Raw genomic sequence first — 20,723 nt, forward strand, 5'->3', positions numbered from 1 at the left:
TGAGCTCGGGCTAGCGAGCTGCCCTTGAGCGATCACTGCGCTGCTCTGGGTTACCTTGAAGTGCTGGGACTGTAAAGTAACTTCTGCTGGTACAGGCCAATAAAGACAATCTGTGGAGGAATATGGTCTCAGAAAGGATGAACACGCACAAGCCCCCTAACCCTTCTCCTTGAAATTATGTTTTCTAAATAACCGTTTTCAATGGGTTGCACTGATTCTTTCATGTTTTATTTCAGGCGTTTGGAAATGCCAAGACCCTAAGGAATGATAATTCCAGCCGGTTTGGGAAATACATGGACATCCAGTTCAGTTATACGGTATGAACCCGGCATTGTTTTGCATTTATATGCCAAGGTGAAGGGTCAAGGCACCTCGGTTCAGGCACCACCAAGGGTGAGGAGAATAACAGAGAAGATGGGAAAAATCAGGAAACAGCGATCAGTTAATGCTACCTTTGGGTTTAAAAATCCAAATGCTGTAAGAGGAAAGAGTTGTTGATGCCAGTTCGTTAGATATATTCAAGAGGGAGTTAGATATGGCCCTGACGGCTAAAGGGATCAAGGGGTCTGGAGAGGAAGCAGGAAAGGGGTACTGAGGGAATGATCAGCCATGATCTTATTGAATGGAGGTGCAGGCTCGAAGGCCGAATGGCCTACTCCTGCACCTATTTTCTACGTTTCTATGTTTCTAAAGAGTTTTAGGGACCCAAGGAGTACCACGGTTTTGAAGTTATGGGAAAGTGTGAGTTGGACGTAACAACATAAGAAATAGGAGCAGGAGTAGGCCATTCGGCCCCTCGAGCCTGCTCCACCATTCAATAAGATCATGGCTGATCTGATCTTGGGCTCAGCTCCACTTCCATGCCCGCTCCCCATAACTCTTGACTCCCTTATCATTCAAAAATCTGTCTATCTCCGCCTTAAATATATTCAATGACCCAGCCTCCACAGCTCTCTGGGGTAGAGAATTCCAAAGATTTACGACCCTCTGAGAGAAGAAATTCTTCCTCATTTCCATTTTAAATGGGTGACCCCTTATTCTGAAACTATGCCCCCTAGTTCTAGACTCCCCCACTAGGGGAAACATCCTCTCTGCAGCTACCCTGCCAAGCCCCCTCAGAATCTGATACTCTTCTTGGAATAGGAGACAATGCAAGGAGTCCTAATTTCAACACGATAAGGATATATTTATAGAAATATACAGTATAAGTTTAGACATGGCATTCTTCTTTAGCAGCACCTTGAGCACCCTGTCTGCATTAACCGAACATGTTAGATAGAGGGTACAGCTCCTTCTACAATGTCCCATCAAATACCCGCAAAGCCAGGTATAGCATAGGTTAAATTTAGATTAAATCACCTCAATAATGGTTCCATTCCACGTCCTCTGGTTATGTATGTCACAGATTAGATGCAGAGTAAAGAAAGAAAGAAAGAAAGACTTACATTTGTATAGCTGTAGTGAGCAAGTGTTGCTTTAAGGAGAGAGCCTCAGCATTGGAACCATTCCTGAAGAAACAGCGTAGGTAGTTAAAACTCCTGTACTGCATTTACCATGGTCCAGTGGAGCTCTAATGCTGAAATCTGACAACATTTAACGTGTCATGTATTCAACTGTCATTGTAATCCATGTATAAACTGACCTAAGTTGTACACCATGAGAAGACTGACCACTAGGTGGTGAACTTGTGGGAGACACTCCTAACCTGGACTTTCAGGTATAAAAGGGGAAGCTCCACCCATCTTCTCCACTTCAGTGCTGGCACAGAATGACCTTCTCTCTAGTATGGGCCTCGAGTGCATTTGTACTGTATAGTAAGGACATATTATTGGCGACGAGGATGGGATTTAAACCATGCGAGCATGGCCACTAGCAGCACAGACGAGAGGTACTGTGTTGGTGATGATTGGGACGGTTTTATTGAGAGACTACAGCAAAGTTTCGTCACTAAGGAATGGCTGGGACAGGGTTCGGCCGACAAACGCAGGGCTCATCCCCTGACGGTTTGTGGATCCAGGACGTACTCCCTGATGAAGGACCTTCTAGCGCCAGAGAAGCCGGCAGACAAGACTTTTGAAGAGCTCAGTAAATTTATCGGGGAACACTTTAAACCGGCGAGCAGCATGCACATGGTGAGACACCGGTTTTACACGCACCGGTGGCGAGAAGGGCAAAGCGTTCCAGACTTCGTGGCAGACCTCCGGCGACTGGCGAGCCGATGTAAGTTCCCAGATGCATGCAGAGCGGAGATGTTGCGAGACCTTTTTATTGAGGGCATCGGGCACGCTGGGGTTTTCAGGAAACTGATTGAGACCAAAGACTTGACCCTGGAAACGACGGCTTTGATGGCCCAGAAATTTATCTCAGCGGAGGAAGAGACCAGAATGATGTTTGACAAAAATCTTGGTTTAAATGCAGCAAGTAGACAGGGAGTCAACATTGTTAACGGGGCACACAGTTCTCCAGGCAGACAGGGGCAATCGGACATGCCCGAGCATGTAGTCGAACCCAAAGGGGGAATTATACAGAGACAATGGCTAGCTGAACGGTGATTCATGCCATCGCAAGGGACAATACGGCCAGTAATGGGGCCATCAACACCTGTCAATGGTGCGATTAAGGACAGTTACAGAGACAGTCAGAGACGATCGACTGGTAATGGACCTTTTGTTTCCAACAACGGCTCATGTTGGAGGTGTGGAGGCAAACACACAGCCAGAGCTTGCAGGTATCAGCAATATACCTGCAGGAATTGCAACGTCAGCAGTCACTTGGCAGGTATGTGCAGGAAGCCTGCGGCCAGGTTGATGTACGAGGAGGACGGGCCCGATGTAAGCCCTACGAGGCCAAATGGACACTGGGAAAAATCGCTGGAAGTTGAAGTTCAGCGAGTTCATGTGGCGCACATATACAGTTCATACACCAGGACACCACCGATAATGATGAAAGTGCTCCTCAATGTCATCCCAGTATCAATGGAGCTAGACACGGGGGCTAGCCAGTCCCTGATGAGTATCAAACAATTCGACAAGTTGTGGGCGTCCAAGGCCAGGAGGCCAAAATTATTGCCGATTGACGCACAGCTACGGACATATACAAAGGAGATCATACTGGGCAGCGCCACGGTAGTCGTGACCCACAAAGATTCGGAGAACAGGTTGCCACTCTGGATTGTCCCGGGGGATGGTCCCGCACTGCTGGGGAGGAGTTGGCTTGCTGTCATGAACTGGAAATGGGGCGATGTCAATGCAATTTCTTCTGTGGAGCAGATATCATGCTCACAGGTCCTGGACAAATTTGACTCACTATTTCAACCCGGCATTGGCACTTTCATGGGGACCAAGGTAGTGATTCACATAAACCCGGATGCCAGGCCAGTACACCACAAGGCCAGAGCGGTGCCGTACGTGATGCGGGAAAAGATAGAATGCGAATTGGACCGCCTGCTGAGGGAAGGCATCATCTCGCCAGTCGAATTCAGTGACTGGGCGAGCCCGATTGTGCCGGTGCTCAAGGCGGATGGGTCAGTCAGGATATGTGGCGATTACAAGGTCACCATCAATCGGATGTCACTCCAAGACTAGTACCCGCTACCGAGAGCGGAGGACCTCTTTGCGACGCTATCCGGTGGCAAACCTTTTTCAAAATTGGACCTAACCTCAGCTTACATGACCCAGGAGCTGGCGACTGAGTCGAAGAAGCTGACCACCATCATGACACACAAGACGTTGTTTGAGTACAACAGATGTCCGTTTGGGATTCGCTCGGCCGCCGCGATCTTTCAACGCAATATGGAAAGCCTCCTCAAGTCGCTTCCAAGGACAGTGGTTTTTCAAGACGACATCTTCATCACGGGTTGTGATACTGAAGAACACCTCCGCAACCTGGAGGAGGTGCTATGCAGACTGGACCGGGTAGGTCTGTGACTGAAAAAGGCGAAGTGCGTCTTCCTAGCTCCAGAGATAGAATTCCTGGGGATGAGGGTAGCAGCAGACGGGATCAGACCTACTGCGTCCAAAACAGAAGCGATCCAGAGAGCACCCAGACCCCATAACACGACGGAGCTGCGTTCGTTCCTGGGGCTCCTGAACTATTTTAGTAACTTTCTCCCCAAATTGAGCACGCTGCTAGAGCCGCTACACGTGCTCCTACGCAAAGGTCGTGAATGGGTCTGGGGGGACAGCCAGGAAAGGGCTTTTGATCGAGCATGAAAGTTATTTTGCTCCAACAATCTGTTAACGCTAAATGACCCATGTAAGAAACTTGTTTTAACGTGTGACGCGTCGCCCTATGGGGTCAGGTGTGTGTTGCAGCATGTCAATGCCAAGGGTCAGTTACAGCCGGTAGCTTATGCCTCCAGAAGTCTGTCCCAGGCAGAACGGGGCCACGGGATGGTTGAAAAGGAAGCGCTTGCGTGTGTATATGCTGTAAAAAAAATGCACCAGTACCTATTTGGCAGGAAATTTGAGCTGGAGACAGATCACAAACCCCTAACATCCTTTTTGGCCGACAACAAGGCCATAAATGCGAATGCATCGGCCCGCATACAGCTGTGGGCATTCACGTTAGCCGCCTATGACGATACAATTCGGCACAGACCGGACACTGAAAACTGCGCCGATGCACTCAGCAGGCTCTCACTAGCTACCACCGAGGGGGCAACCGAGCATGCTGCTGAGATGGTCATGGCTGTGGAAGCTTTCGAAAGCGAAGGCTCACCCATGACAAAGTCTGGACAAATAGAGACCTGCTACTGTCTTTAGTGAAGAAATATGTCCTGAATGGGGACTGGGCAGCCACGTACGGGGCATGCCCTGAGGAACTCAGACCATTTCACAGGCGTAAGGATGAACTCTCGATTCAGGCCGATTGCCTACTATGGGGAAACTGAGTAGTCATGCCCCAGATGGGCAGAGAGATTTCATCAGCGAACTCCACACTGAGCACCCAGGCATTGTCATGATGAAGGCAATTGCCAGGTCACACGTTTGGTGACCAGGGATAGATGCAGACCTGGAACTTTGTGCAATGTGCCCAGGGAAGCCCCCCTTAGCCCCTGGTCTTGGCCCGCCAAACCATGGTCACGCATCCATGTGGACTACGCAGGTCCTTTCATGGGAAAAATGTTTTTGATTATCGTAGACGCCTACTCCAAATGGATCAAGTTGACATTCTCAATTCAAGCACATCCTCGGCCACGGTAGAAAGTCTACGGGCAATGTTTGCCGCCCATGGTCTACCTGACGTCTTGGTCAGTGACAATGGCCCGTGCTTTACAAGCATTGAATTCCAGGACTTCAGGAAATGGTATCAACCATGTCAGAATGGCACTGTTCAAGCCGGCCTCAAACGGCCAAGTGGAACGAGCAGTGCACATAATCAAACAGGGGATGCTCAGAATCCAAGGGGGTTCCCTACAAAGCCACTAATCACGCCTCCTGTTGGCCAATAGATCCTGACCACACTCACTCACAGGGGTCCCACCCGCAGAGCTGCTAATGAAAAGTATGCTCAAAACCAGGTTATCCCTTATACACCCCACCATGAAAGAAATTATTGAGAGCAGGCGCCAGTCACAATGTGACTACCACGATGGGAATGCGAGGGCGCGATGTATTGATGTCAATGACCCTGTCTTTGTTCTCAACTACGCTGCAGGGCCTAAATGGCTCGCAGGCACCGTGATTGCCAAAGAGGGCAATAGGATTCTGGTAGTTAAACTTACCAATGGACAAATTTGCCGCAAACATGTGGATCAAACAAAAAGGAGGTTCAGCAACCCCATAGAAGAAGCAGAGGAAGAACACGACGTAGAGTTCACTCCTCCACAGGTGGCCGAACACCAGAACCAAGTGGAGGAGAGCCCAGTCACTGTGGGCAGTCCGGACAGGCCTGAGGCACCGCAAACAGCAGACACTCAGGCCAGCGCTCAACAACCGGAGCCCCAACTCAGGCGCTCTACAAGGGAGCGTAAACCACCAGAGAGACTTAACCTGTGATCCCAATAAGACTTTGGGGGGAGGTGATGTCATATATTTAACTGTTATTGTAACCCATGTATAAACTGACCTAAGTTGTACACTGTGAGAACAATGAGGTGGTGAACTTGTGGGAGACACTCCTAATCTGGTCTTTCAGGTATAAAAGGGGAAGCTCCACCCACCTTCATCACTTCAGTGCTGGAAGAAAAGTTGCTGGTCACAGAATGACCTTCTCTCAAGCATGGGCCTCGTGTGCATTTGTATTGTATAGTAAGGACATATCATCGGCATTGAGACTCGAGGTGCTCAGAGCCCTCCCGGATGCACTACCTCCATTTGGGGTGGTCTTTGGCCAAGGACTCCCAGGTGTCAGTGGGGATGTCGCACTTTATCAGGGAGGTTTTGAGGGTGTCTTTGTAACGTTTCCTCTGCCTGCCTTTGGCTCGTTTGCCGTGAAGGAGTTCCGAGTAGATGCTATAACGCCATGAGGACCCCCTCCCCTCTGTGTGTGTGTGTGTGTGTGTATTCACTGTCGATACAAAACCCCCACCCAAACCCACTGCTCTGTTTGCAGGGAGCTCCGGTGGGGGGTCACATCCTGAGCTACCTGCTGGAGAAGTCGCGGGTGGCCCATCAGAATCACGGCGAGCGCAACTTTCACATCTTCTACCAGCTGCTGGAGGGAGGGGAGGATGAGCTGCTCCGCTGGCTGGGCCTGGAACGCAACCCGCTCCAGTACCACTACCTGATCCAGGTAAGAACTGTTTTATCAAGTGCTAATAACTGGAGTATACAATTATCAATGTCTCCCAGCCTTTGAACAAAGATTGGTTTGGTAATGTTTGTTAGAAATGTCAATGGCCCCAGGTTTTAAATTATTTTACCATCATCATGGGCAGTCCCTCGAACGAGGATGACTTGCTTCCACATGGGTTCACAGATGTTTCAATGAAGGACCTGATATTCCAGTCTTGAACTCCAATTGAGGGGGTGGAAGGTGCCTGTGCGTAGATTTTTTTAACGTGGGGTGACCGTTGCACACCAGCCACCACACGGGGCTCGACAGAGCTCGGCCTTTATCCAGTGGCAAGGGTTAACCAGGACGACTGGAGACCTGCTCTGCTGCACGGACCTAGTGCGCGCACATATCGCAGTGTGGGCTGGACCCGTGCTGCCCCTGGGCCCTCGCCTCTTCTGGGCCCCGTACCCTCATTCGCCGTACCTTCACCCATGGTGTTCCAGGGCCCAGCGCTCCAGCTCTATTTATAGCCCCGACCTGCTGGTGGTGATCTCACACAGGTCGGGGCGGCCCACAATGTTTTACAATAGATTTTGTACAAAGATATTCTCTGGTACTGTGTAATCAGCATCGTTCTTTATTATGTACAAAGTAGATTGGGATGCTGAAATATCCAGGCTGAAGTCTCTGAAATTGTACACTGATTATGGAAGTGTTACTCAAAGTCTGTGGACACAATGACCAGATTATTTTCTCTCCATAATGTCACGCTCCCAAAAAAATGAAGTCTTGAATAAACGCGTTGTCAGAATAAAAAAAGAACCGGTGGACGTGATGCTTCGACTCCACCCGTCAACGGACTTTCCGCTGTCGCGAGCGCCCAAAACACACGGCCTGTTTGCGCGCGCCTGAGCCGGGAGGGGGCGTGGCCCTCTCAGCAGCAGCTCGAGCCGCTCAAAGTGAACACTCTGTCTATACTCAGCGAATCACACAGCACTGAAGGAGGCCATTCCGCCCATCGTGCCTGTGCTGGCTCTTGGAAAGAGCTGTCCAATTAGTCCCACTCCCCCCCCTGCTCTTTCCCCCGCAGCCCTGCGAATGTTCCATTTTCAAGTATTTATCCAATTCGCTTTCGAAAGTCACTATTGAATCTGCTTCCACCGCCCTTTCAGGCAGAGCGTTCCAGATCACAACAACTGGCTGTGTAAAAACATTCTCCTCATCTCCCCCTCTGGTTCTATTGCCAATTACCCGTTAATCTGTGTCCTCTAATTATCAACCCTCCTGCCCATTGAAACAGTTTCTCCCTAGTTACTCTATCAAAACCCCTTATAATTTTGAACACCTCTATTAAATCTCCCCTTTACATAAGAACATAAGAAATAGGAGCAGGAGCAGGCCATTCGGCCTCTCGAGCCTGCTCCGCCATTGAATAAGATCACGGCTGATCTTCTATCCCAGCTACACTTTCCCCCACTATCCCCATATCATAGAAACATAGAAACATAGAAAATAGGTGCAGGAGTAGGCCATTCGGCCCTTCGAGCCTGCACCGCCATTCAATAAGATCATGACTGATCATTCCCTCAGTACCCCTTTCCTGCTTTCTCTCCATACTCCTTGAGCCCCTTAGCTGTCAGGGCCATATCTAGCTTCCTCTTGAATATATCCAATGAACTGGCATCAACAACTCTCTGTGGCAGGGAATTCCACAGGTTAACAACTCTCTGAGTGAAGAAGTTTCCCCTCATCTCAGTCCTAAATAGCCTACCCCTTATCCTAAGACTATGTCCCCTGGTTCTGGACTTCCCCAACATCGGGAACATTCTTTTCGCATCGAACCTGACCAGTCCCGTCAGAATCTTATACGTTTCTATGAGATCCCTTCTCATCCTTCTAAACTCCAGTGAATAAAGGCCCAGTTGATCCAGTCTCTCCTCATATGTCAGTCCAGCCATCCCTGGAATCAGTCTGGTGAATCTTCGCTGCACACCCTCAATAGCAAGATTGTCCTTCCTCAGATTAGGAGACCAAAACTGAACACAATATTCCAGGTGAGACCTCACTAAGGCCCTGTACAGCTGCAGTAAGACCTCCCTGCTCCTATACTCAAATCCCCTAGCTATGAAGGCCAACATACCATTTGCCTTCTTCACCGCCTGCTGTACCTGCATGCCAACCTTCAATGACTGATGAACCATGACACCCAGGTCTCGTTGCACCTTCCCTTTTCCTAATCTGCCGCCATTCAGATAATATTCTGCCTTCATGTTTTTGCCCTCAAAATGGATAACCTCACATTTATCCACATTATACTGCATCTGCCATGCATTTGCCCACTCATCTAACCTGTCCAAGTCACCCTGCAGCCTCTTAGCGTCCCCCTCACAGCTCACACCACCACCCAGTTTAGTGTCATCTGCAAACTTCGAGATATTACACTCAATTCCTTCATCCAAATCGTTAATGTATATTGTAAAGAGCTGGGGTCCCAGCACTGAGCCCTGCGGCACTCCACTAGTCACTGCCTGCCATTCTGAAAAGGACCCGTTTATCCCGACTCTCTGCTTCCTGTCTGCCAACCAGTTCTCTATCCATGCCAGTGCATTACCCCCAATACCATGTGCTTTGATTTTGCACACCAATCTCTTGTGCGGGACCTTGTCAAAAGCCTTTTGAAGTCCAAATACACCACATCCACTGGTTCTCCCTTGTCCACTCTACTAGTTACATCCTCAAAAAATTCCAGAAGATTCGTCAAGCATGATTTCCCTTTCATAAATCCATGCTGACTTGGACTGATCCTGTCACTGCTTTCCAAATGCGCTGCTATTTCATCTTTAATAATTGATTCCAACATTTTCCCCACTGCTGATGTCAGGCTAACCGGTTCTATAATCACCCGTTTTCTCTCTCCCTCCTTTTTAAAAAAGTGGTGTTACATTAGCCACCCTCCAGTCCATAGGAACTCCTCCAGAGCCGATAGACTGTTGGAAAATGATCACCAATGCATCCACTATTTCTAGGGCCACTTCCTTAAGTACTCTGGGATGCAGACTATCAGGCCCTGGGGATTTATCGGCCTTCAATCCCATCAATTTCCCCAAAACAATTTCCCGCCTAATAAGAATATCCTTCAGTTCCTCCTTCTCACTAGACCCACTGTCCCCTAGTACATTCGGAAGGTTATTTGTGTCTTCCTTCGTGAAGACAGAACCGAAGTATTTGTTCAATTGGTCTGCCATTTCTTTGTTCCCCATTATAAATTCACCTGAATCCGACTGCAAGGGACCTACGTTTGTCTTCACTAATCTTTTTCTATTCACATATTTATAGAAGCTTTTGCAGTCAGTTTTCATGTTCCCTGCAAGCTTCCTCTTGTACTCTATTTTCCTCCTCTTAATTAAACCCTTAGTCCTACTTTGTTGAATTCTAAATTTCTCCCAGTCTTCAGGTTTGTTACTTTTTTTAGCCAATTTATATGTCTCTTCCTTGGTTTTAACACTATCCTTAATTTCCCTTGTTAGCCACGGTTGAGCCATCTTCCCCGTTTTATTTTAATCCCTTGATTCCCTTAGATTCCAAAAGTTTATTGATCACTGTCTTGAATATACTTAACGACTGATTATCCACAGCTCTCTGGGGTCGAGAATTAACCTTCACTGCTCTTAAGGTGAACAATTCCAGCTTCACTATTCTCGCCATGTAACTAAAGTCCCTCATCCCTGCTACCATTCTAGTAAATCTCCTCTGCACCCTCTCCAAGACATGTTCTCGGACTCCTGTCCTCAACCCGCTTTGTTTCAGAGTAAAACCTGGAGTTAGGCACAATACTGCCCCAAGTAGAGGCTTATGCAGCACCTCGATTTCAAAATTCTCATCCTTATTTTCAAACCTCTCCATGGCTTTGCCCCTCCCTATCTCTGTAATCTCCTCCAGTCCCTCAACCCTCCGAGATGTCTGCGCTCCTCTAATTCTGCCCTCTTGAGCATCCCTGATTATAATCGCTCAGCCATTGGTGGCCGTGCCTTCTGTTGCCTGGGCTCCAACTCTGGAAGTCCCTCCCTAAACCTCTCCGCCTCTCTACCTCTCTTTCCTCCTTTAAGATGCTCCTTAAAACCTACCTCTTTGACCAATGCGTTAATTTCTACTTATGCGGCTCGGTGTCAAATTTCTTTAAAAATCTCATAATGCTCCTGTGAAGCACCTTGGGACATTTCACTACGTTAAAGGTGCTATATAAATACCAGTTGATGTTCTTGTTATACAACTCGTTGGATTAAAATTATACCCCCGCTGTTGGACGAAACCATCTGGGGCATGTTCTACGAGATGGGCAGGAAACTGGCGTTGCCAATTTCCGCCCTTACGTCCAGCTCCCAGTCATAACCCTAGGCCACTGCTGCTGAGGCTAAGATGTGGAAAATCATGTTCCCTCATGTCACCTCTGGTCCTTTGGCCAATCACCTTGAATCTGGTTACCGACCCTTCTGCCACTGGAAACAGTTTCTCCTTATTTACTCTATCAAAACCCTACATAATGTCTGAACACCCATCAAATCTCCTCTTATCTTTCTCTGCTCTCAGTATTCCTTAGCCGCTGACTCCATCCCTCTGAGGCCAAATCACACTGTTCTCAAACTTGGTGTTATATTTGACCCCAAGTTGAGCTTTTGACCATGGCCTTGCCCGTCCCTATCCCTGTAATCTCCTCCAGCCCTATAATTCCTGGAGATAACTGCACTCCTGTAATTCTGGCCTCTTGAGCATCCCTGATTTTAATCGCTCCACCATTGGCAGCCATGCATTCAGCTCCCTGGGCCCTCAGCTCTGGAATTCCCTCCCTAAGCATCGCCATCTCTTTTGCTCGAACCCTGCCTTCGACGCGGGTGTCCTTGACTCCATCCCTCAGCCCGCTACCCGCCATCAACTCAGCACAACCCCAGCAACCCCAGCTTCACCAGCCTCTCCACATAACTGAAGTCTCTCATCACTGGTACCATTCCAGTAAATCGCTTCTGTACCTTCTCCTAGCCCTTGACATCCTTCTTAAAACGCGGGGCCTGATGGTTATTAACCCCCGGTGATTTGTGGTACCCTTCACATCGCACCTAGTTGTGAGTCGTGTTCTGGTTTTGTTCTATGCAAGTGTGGACATCTCTCTCGGCCCTCCAATCCAAAATATACACCCTGACCATGTCCCTTCCGTAACCAGGTGCCAGCAGCTCTGGATCCATCCTGATGAAACCAAGCCGTGGGCGCCATGCGCCACATCATGGTGGTGGGGTTCCACCACAGATTGGGCTGCCGGGTGAGTGATAGGCCGGCCCAGAGACAGGGGATGGAGGCAGGAGGGGAGACGGAGGCCCGGGCTGTGAGATTGGAGGGAGTGGTGCCAATGGAACAGGAGCTGGCTTTGCCAATATAATTATTGCCCCCCCCCCCCTCCCCCCGTTTATCGGTTCTCCTCTTGCACTTTGCATTGACCTTGCATTCTTCGTATAATGAAGGATCGCCATCGACAAGAAATTAAACGTGTTGCGCACGCCTGAAGGGCCCGTTGCCGTGGTAACGAGCTGGCTGGGTTAGTCAGGTACAGCTTGTTCCTCACCTGTCAATAAAGGTCACCAGCCGCCACTGGTAAGCATTGTCTCACCTGGATTAACCACAAGGTAACCATAACCTGAAGTACAACCGGATGTCATTCTGAATTTAAACTCCGTTTTTAAACTCTCTGTGTAGTTAGTAGTTCAGCAAGTATTTTATTATCGTATTTTATAGCAGTAAGTGAGTGACACAGAGACCTAGGAATCGGATGGCGCTGTGCAATGTTTTCAGGCGCTAAATTGGAGCCTAAGCCAACAATATGGCGGGAGGAAGCGCACGGTCATCACGAGCCCGAAGTGCGCCGCTCGCCATATTGGTGTGGGCAACTAAATCAGGCATCCCAGGGCCTGGAACAGGTGTTAGGCCCTTTGCATATTCAAACAAGTGGCCTAACGCCAGTTTGAGGCCTTCTCTGCAACATTGGGTTGCCCTGAACGCAGCTGATGATTCTAAGATACCCCAAATAAATGGCAACGTGAGCCAACTCGCCTGAGGATAGATGCTGGCGTTGTGACTCAGAACAGGGCACCCAGCTTCACATATTCATAAAATCATAGAAATTTACAGCACAGAAGGAGGGCATTTCGGCCCATTGTGTCGATGCCGGCCGACCAAGAGCCTAATCCCACTTTCCAGCTCTTGGTCTGTATAAGCTCTTGGTCCGTAGCCCTGTAGGTTACGGCACTTCAAGTACACATCCAAGTATTTTAAAAATGTGCTGAGGATTTCTGCCTCTACCGCCCTTTCAGGCAGTGAGTTCCAGACCCCCACCACCCTCTGGGTGAAAAAATTCCTCTCATATCTCCTCTAAACCTCCCCGAGTTACTTTAAATCTATGCCCCCCCCCTGGATTGCTGACCCCTCTGCCAAGGGAAACAGGTCCTTCCTATCCACTCTATCCAGGCCCTTTTACTCAAATCTCGGCCTTTTGGAGGCTGTGGTGAGTGCCCTAACCAAGGAGGGCACATGGCTATTGATAATAATCTTAAAGTGTGTTTATTGACACTGCTGTCGGAGGTAACAGCTTTACACTGTTCACACTGGGTAAGTAGATAGGGATGGTGAAAAGGCTCATTGTGTTGGCATGCTGTGCGAGGGAGTCACTGGATGAAAGCAGTCCCCAAGGATCTGAATCTGGAGGCACTGGCATTTTAGAATACAGGGAAGGTAGAAGTGTATCACCACACTTGGAAAGGGACATATACAATAATTATTTACTGTACTTTCCCATGTTGAACACCCTGGGATGGATGTCCACTTATCTTCATTTTGAATGTTTCTTATTGCAGTTAGTGGTTAATTTTTAAATAAATGAAATGCATTCATCAATCTCTGGCGGCAATGACGAATGTCACTGCACTAACACTCGGAGGCATGGGATGGGAATAAACGCAGGCTTGATCCTTGCTCCAACCCCTGTTCTGCTCATGTTCTCATCTGATGGCGTTGGTATGTGCGGAGCAGGAGGTTTGGAGGAAAGTCAGACGGACAAGTTAGGCCAGGGTGTCTGGTGCCTCCTGGTGTCCGGCTGCAGGGGAAATTGTCCATCTGTCAACAGACCAATGATGGGAGAGGCTAGAAAAATAACTCTAAAATCTGGGTTGGGGAGAAGAAATACATTCTAAATGTGCCTGATTTGCATAAAACACCAATTATTTTTGATAATGTTACTTATTTCTCACAAACGCTTTGCCTTCCTCCACTCGGAAACACTGAGTCTTTGCTGACGTACCAGTCACCCACTCTCTCGTACCTTGCCCAAGTAGCCATTCCTGTCTGAGCTTCGGCAATGAGCGTTGGCAGGTTAGTTGACTGTGGTCCACATCACAGCAACATCCGACCCTGACCTCACTTGACATTCAAGCACGTGAACTTTCAGCAAGAGCGGGGGTGGTGGGGGTGTCACTGAATAGCCATCGGCGGAGGGTGGGGGGGGGGGGGAAGAGGGGGGGAACCTGGCTGATCTACCCCCCCACCCCCACTCTAATTCAAGGGGGCACGGAAACCAATGCTAACGCTTCTAACTGCCCCCCTGGCTGATATCGGCTCGATCAGCACAGACTGAAGAATGAATGTGGCACCTTCCTTCTCTGAACGACTCCGTTTCTCACTGTGCAAGCTCACTGAACCTGTGAGCGAGCCAAAGGACCCAATTTTAAAATCAAGAGTTTCGAATCAGAGAAAGGTCTTTAAATATTGGAAGTCCTTCGAGAGAAAGAATATTGTCCAGTGTTGGCAGCACAGAAACAGGAATTGGGCCCAATAGGTCCATGCCTGCTGCTTCAAGTTGATTTGCGTTTTCCAATATTTACTGACCTGATTTTGTTCCATTTTATGTTCTGCTAACTTGGTCGCAAGGTTTTATTTTTGCTGTCTCTCAATAGGGAGAGTGTGCCAAAGTGAGTTCCATCAATGACAAAAGTGGCTGGAAGATGGTCCGAAAAGCATTGTCCGTGATTGACTTCACCGATGACGACATTGACGTGAGTTTTTTTAAAAATTCATTCTGACGCTGGCAAAGCCGGCATTTATTGCCCATCCCTAATTGCCCCTTGAGAAGGTGGTAGTGAGCCGCCTTCTTGAACCGCTGCAGTCCGTGTGGTGAAGGTGCTCCTACAGTGCTGTTAGGGAGGGAGTTCCAGGATTTTGACCCAGTGACGATGGAGGAACGGCAGTGGTGATTTATGCCCAAGTCGGGGTGGTGTGCATCTTGGAGGGGAAATTGGAGGTGATGGTGTTCCCAAGCGCCTGCTGTAAAAGTTTCACGACAGAAAAGCTCCAGTGTGTGGTAACTTAGCTCACTCACTCGGACCCTGTCTCCGAGCAATAAAGGTTGTGGGTTTCAAATCCCACTCCAGGACTTGCAACTAGGCTAGCCCTCCAGCACGGAATGGTTCAACTTTAGTTTAGCACAGTTTAGTGCTGCTGGAATAGCAGCTCTGCTTCCATGCGTAGAGCAGCACCATTCTGTCTCTGCTCCCTGCTTTGTTTAAATTTCAGCGCTTTAAGGTCTGCATTTTACACTCAGCATCACAGAGCTGCAGAATCATGTTTATTAAAAATAATGAATGTCATCAGAACTGCCCGATGGATGAGATATTATGCGGAGGCTCCCTCTACCTGCTCCTGTTATTCAAATGGACACTTAAAATTCCGTGAGGGAATTCAAAGAGTAAGGAGTTCTCCCAATGTCCTGTTCTTCAACCCATACCATCGAAAGCAAATGAACTATTCATTCACCTCACTGCTGTTTGTGGGACTCTGCTCTGCGCAAAATGCCTGCTGCATTCAGCAACATCACGGCAGTGACTGCACAACAAAGTAAAAGAAAGACTTGCATTTATATTGCGCCCTTCACGACCACCGGATGTCCCGAAGCGCTTTACAGCCAATAAAGTACTTTTTGAAGGGTAGTCACTGTTGTAATGTAGGAAACACAGCAGCCAATTTGCGCACAGCAAGCTCCCACAAACAGCAATGTGATAATGACCAGATAATCTGTTTTTTTTTTGTGATGTTGATTGAGGGATAAATATTGGCCCCAGGACACCGGGGAGAACTCCCCTGCTCTTCTTCAAAATAGTGCCATGGAATCTTTTACGTCCACCTGAGGGAGCAGCCGGTGCCTTGGTTTAACGTCTCATCCGAAAGACGGCAGTGCATTGGAGTGTCGGCCTAGATTTTTCTGCTCAGGTTTCTGGGCATGATCCCACAAATTTCTGACTTAGAGGCAAGAGCGTTACCAATTGAGCCATGGCTGACATTTTAATTCATTGTATGTGGTGCCTTGGAACGTCCTGGGAGACGGACGAAATAAAGCCAGTAAATCCTAATGACTAATGTTTGCCAAATGTATCTGAAGACTCGCTGTGTGATCAGGTTCCATGACTTGATGATGTCAAGTGAATGCAAGCAGCCATCTTTGGTGACTAATTCCCTGGCTCAGGTCCATGATTTATCTTCAAATATTGATAACTTGTCTTTGTGTGACAGGGCCTGTTGGGGATTATAGCCAGTGTTCTGCATCTGGGAAACATCCAGTTCAGTGTAGATGGCCAAGGACACGCCAACATCACCATCGACAAGCAAATCAGGTGGATCTCCAAGGTAAGGATAAAATAGAACGAGAGAAACTATTTCCTCGGGGAGTCTAGAACAAAGAAAGAAAGAGAGAAAGAGAGAGGGAAGGAAAGAAAGAGAGAAAGAAAGAAAGAAAGAGAGAAAGAAAGAGGGAAGGAAAGAATGATAGAAAGAGAAAGAAAGAAAGATAGAAAAATAAAAATAGAAAGAGAGAGAGAAAGAACGACAGAAAGAGAGGGAGAAAGAGAGAAAGAAACAGGGAATGATAGAAAGAGAGAAAGAAAGAGGGAAGGAAAGAAAGATGGAAAGAGAAAGAAAGAAAGATAGAAAAAAAGACATAAAGATAGAAAGAGAGAAAGAAAGAATGACAGAAAGAGAGGAAGAAAGAGAGAAAGAAAGTCTTGCATTTATATTCACGACCACTGGACGTCTCAAAGTGCTTTATAGCCAATGAAGTACTTTTTGAAGTGTAGTCACTGTTGTAATGTAGTAATGATGTAAGGAAGCATTTCTTCACACAATGGGTAGTGGAAACTGTTGAGGCTGGGGATCAATTGAAAATTCAAAGCTGTGAGTTTCTTGTTGGGCAAGGGTATTAAGGATAATGGAACCAAAGCCGGTAAATGGAGTTAAGATACAGATCAGCCATGATCTAATTGAATGGTGGAACAGGCTCGAGGGGCTGAATTCCTCTTCCTATGATCCTTCCTATTTTCCTTCCTATGTTCCTATGTAAAGGGGCTACATGGTGTTTCTGTTCTGTGGGGATTAACACAGCTCAAGTACCACCATAATTACAGCATCATCATCATCACAGGCAGTCCCTCGGAATCGAGGAAGACTTGCTTCCACTATTAACATGAGTTCTCAGGTGGCTGAACAGTCCAATACAAGAACCACAGTCCCTGTCACAGGTGGGACAGACAGTGGTTGAAGGAAAGGGTGGGTGGGGAGTCTGGTTTGCCGCACGCTCCTTCCGCTGTCTGCGCTTGATTTCTGCACGCTCTCGGCGATGAGACTCGAGGTGCTCAGCGCCCTCCCAGATGCACTTCCTCCACTTAGGGCGGTCTTTGGCCAGGGACTCCCCTGTATCAGTGGGGATGTCGCACTTTATCAGGGAGGCTTTGAGGGTGTCCTTGTAATGCTTCCACTGCCCACCTTTGGCTCGTTTGCTGTGGATGAGTTTCAAGTAGAGCACTTGCTTTGGGAGTTTCGTGTCTGGCATGCGAACTATGTGGCCTGCCCAGCGGAGCTGATCAAGTGTGGTCAGTGCTTCAATGCTGGGGATGTTGGCCTGGCCAAGGACGCTAACGTTGGTGCGCCTGTCCTCCCAGGGGATTTGTAGGATCTTGCAGGATGTTAAATAACATGATATTGAATGGCGGAGTAGGCTTGAGGGGCCATATGTCCTACTCCTGCTCCTTCTTCTTGTGTTCTATCAGTAAATTGGCTGTGCGCAATTATTGGATGGAAAACCAAAAACTGTGCACATGCCTGCTTTCTTAGGATGGGCGCTCATTGGCTGAGGCTCCGCGCTGGACGCTGCAGTCAGAAAATGTGTCCTTCAATGCCCTAGACTTACTCATGAACAATGGTCACGTGGGCAAGTTGCTGCAGGACAACTGCTGTCTTTGAAACTGGGATGCAGCATGAGGAAGGGAGAATTTGGGGGAAAATGTTTCAGTGGTCATGTCCTGAGGTCATGGGGTATTACGTCTGATAGTCAATTGAGAAAGAAATTCATTGTCAGTAGTATTTATCAGTGTAAATAGTGTGAAGAGGCTGCCCATCTAAGACAGAAATGGGGAGGCATCTCTTCTCTCTGAGGGTCGTGAATCTTTGGAATTCTTCACCCCGGAGAGCTGTGGAGACTGGGTCATTGAATATATTTAAGGTGGAGATGGACAGATTTTTGAATGATAAGGGACTGACGGGTTATGGGGAGCAGACAGAGAAGTGGAGTTGAGGCCAAGATCAGATCAGCCATGATCTTATTGAATAGCGGAGCAGGTTCCGGGGGCCAGATGGCCTACTCCTGCTCCTATTTCTTATGTTCTTATTATGAGCATCATAAGAACTGGATAAGTGTCTTCAAATGTTTCCACACAAAACTCCAAATGCAGTTACAGAGTTGGGTAAATCTTTGTCATCACCACATGGGCAATGCTTACATAGAATGGATCACCCATGTGTTATAAAACCCGGCCAATCTTCAGTCCATTGGTTGCAGATTCTCACAAATCTGCTGAAGGCAAAGTTGAACCGCAATGTTTTTAATGATAACCAGTAACAGTGGTAGAATTTTTAAACTGTGGCAACACTTTGTATTTTGCCTTGCTCTCTTCCTCCACCTTCTGGGTTTTGCTTCATGTACCCAACTTTCCACTTCCCCCGTCCCCAGGATCGGAGGGACCGCAGCCCACCCCCCCTCCCAACAGTCCCCCTTCCCACATCCCCCTCCTCCCCACAGCCCCCCTTCCCACATCCCGCTCCTCCCCACAACCCCCCTTCCCACAGCCCCCCTCCCCACAGTCCCCCTTCCCACATCCCCCTCCTCCCCACAACCCCCCTTCCCACAGCCCCCCCTCCCCACAGTCCCCCTTCCCACATCCCCTTCCTCCCCACAGCCCCCCTTCCCACATCCCCCTCCTCCCCACAGCCCCCTTCCCACATCCCCCTCCTCCCCACAGCCCCCTTCCCACAGCCCCCCCTCCCCACAGCCCCCCTTCCCACATCCCCCTCCTCCCCACAGCCCCCTTCCCACATCCCCCTCCTCCCCACAGCCCCCTTCCCACAGCCCCCCCTCCCCACAGTCCCCCTTCCCACATCCCCCTCCTCCCCACAGCCCCCCTTCCCACAGCCCCCCCTCCCCACAGTCCCCCTTCCCACATCCCCCTCATCCCCACAGCCCCCTTCCCACATCCCCCCTTCCCACATCCCCTTCCTCCCCACAGCCCCCCTTCCCACAGCCCCCCCCTTCCCACAGCCCCCTCCTCCCCACAGCCCCCCTTCCCACATCCCCCTTCCCACAGCCCCCCTTCCCACAGCCCCACCTTCCCACAGCCCCCCTTCCCACATCCCCCTTCCCACAGCCCCCCTCCCCACAGTCCCCCTTCCCACAGCCCCCCCTCCCCACAGCCCCCTCCTCCCCACAGCCCCCCTTCCCACAGCCCCCTCCTCCCCACAGCCCCCCTTCCCACAGTCCCCCCTCCCCACAGCCCCCTTCCGACAGCCCCACTACCCCCCGCCCACAGCCTAGTCCCTCGGGCTCGTTCTAGCAGGAATTGAGCAATAACTGAACAAAATGTACGTTTCAGCTCTCTTTCCTTCACTTTTTTTTTGCAGCTGCTGGGAGTGCATGTCTTGGTCTTGCAAGAAGGTCTAACTCACAAGAAGATCGAAGCCAAAACAGATGAGGTACCCAAGCAATGGCTTCAGAAACTCTGGCTGGGTTCTTACAAGAAAAGCAGAGGCAGGGAACACATGCTCCTGAAAGTGGCATTGAGGCATCTGGAAGGGGGCAGGGTGATTGGCCTCATTCAAAAACAAATCTAGCAATTGAAAGACTTGCATTTATATAGCACCTTTCACGATCTCAGGACGTTCCAAAGCGCTTTACAACCAACACAGTTGTAATGTAGGAAACACGCAAGCTCCCACACACAGCAATGTGAAAGTGACCAGATAATCTGTTTTTGTTATGTTGATTAAGGGATTAATATTGGCCAGATCACCAGGGATAACTCCCCTGCTCTTCTTTGAAATAGTGCCATGGGATCTTTTACATCCACCCGAGCAAGCAGACAGGGCCTTATTTTATTGTCTCATCCAAGACAGCACCTCTGACACAGCACTGGAGTGTCAGCCTAGGCTTTTGTGCTCAAGTCTCAGGAGTGGGACTTGAACCCACAATCTCTGACTCAGAGGCGAGAGTGCTGGCCACTGAGCCACAGATGACACTTAATGAACAGAGCACTGCCAGTCCCAGTGTTAAGTGCACCATATTAGAAGACGTTCACCATGTTGGACTGTAATTGTGCAATCCCTCCCATTATCCCCACCCACACCTGCTCCCTAATGGTATCTGCACAGCAACAAATCACACGAGGCCATTCCATCCAGCTTAGGTCATCGTTGGAGAATGACCCTACATTGCCCCCCAGCCCACCACCACCCCACCTCCCCCAGCCCCCCCACCCCACCCCACCTCCCCAACCCCACCCCCACCTCCCCCATCCCGCCCACCCCACCTCCCCCATCCCACCCCAACCCCACCACCCCCCCACCCCACCTCCCCCATCTCGCCCACCCCACCT

At 49.2% G+C, this 20,723-nt stretch overlaps 1 protein-coding gene across 1 annotated transcript in view; it reads left to right on the forward strand.

Moving 5' to 3' along the window:
* Positions 1–20,723, forward strand: part of myo1ha (myosin IHa) — a 103,713-nt gene that overhangs the window by 11,701 nt on the left and 71,289 nt on the right. Inside the window, exons 4-8 of the mRNA XM_070886392.1 lie at positions 237–317; positions 6,556–6,735; positions 14,712–14,810; positions 16,321–16,434; positions 19,753–19,824. Coding sequence (XP_070742493.1) covers positions 237–317; positions 6,556–6,735; positions 14,712–14,810; positions 16,321–16,434; positions 19,753–19,824 — 546 coding nt within the window. The remainder of the gene's footprint in view (positions 1–236; positions 318–6,555; positions 6,736–14,711; positions 14,811–16,320; positions 16,435–19,752; positions 19,825–20,723) is intronic.

Source organism: Pristiophorus japonicus, chromosome 8 (genome assembly GCF_044704955.1).
Source record: "Pristiophorus japonicus isolate sPriJap1 chromosome 8, sPriJap1.hap1, whole genome shotgun sequence".
Classification (NCBI taxonomy): Eukaryota; Metazoa; Chordata; class Chondrichthyes; family Pristiophoridae; genus Pristiophorus; species Pristiophorus japonicus.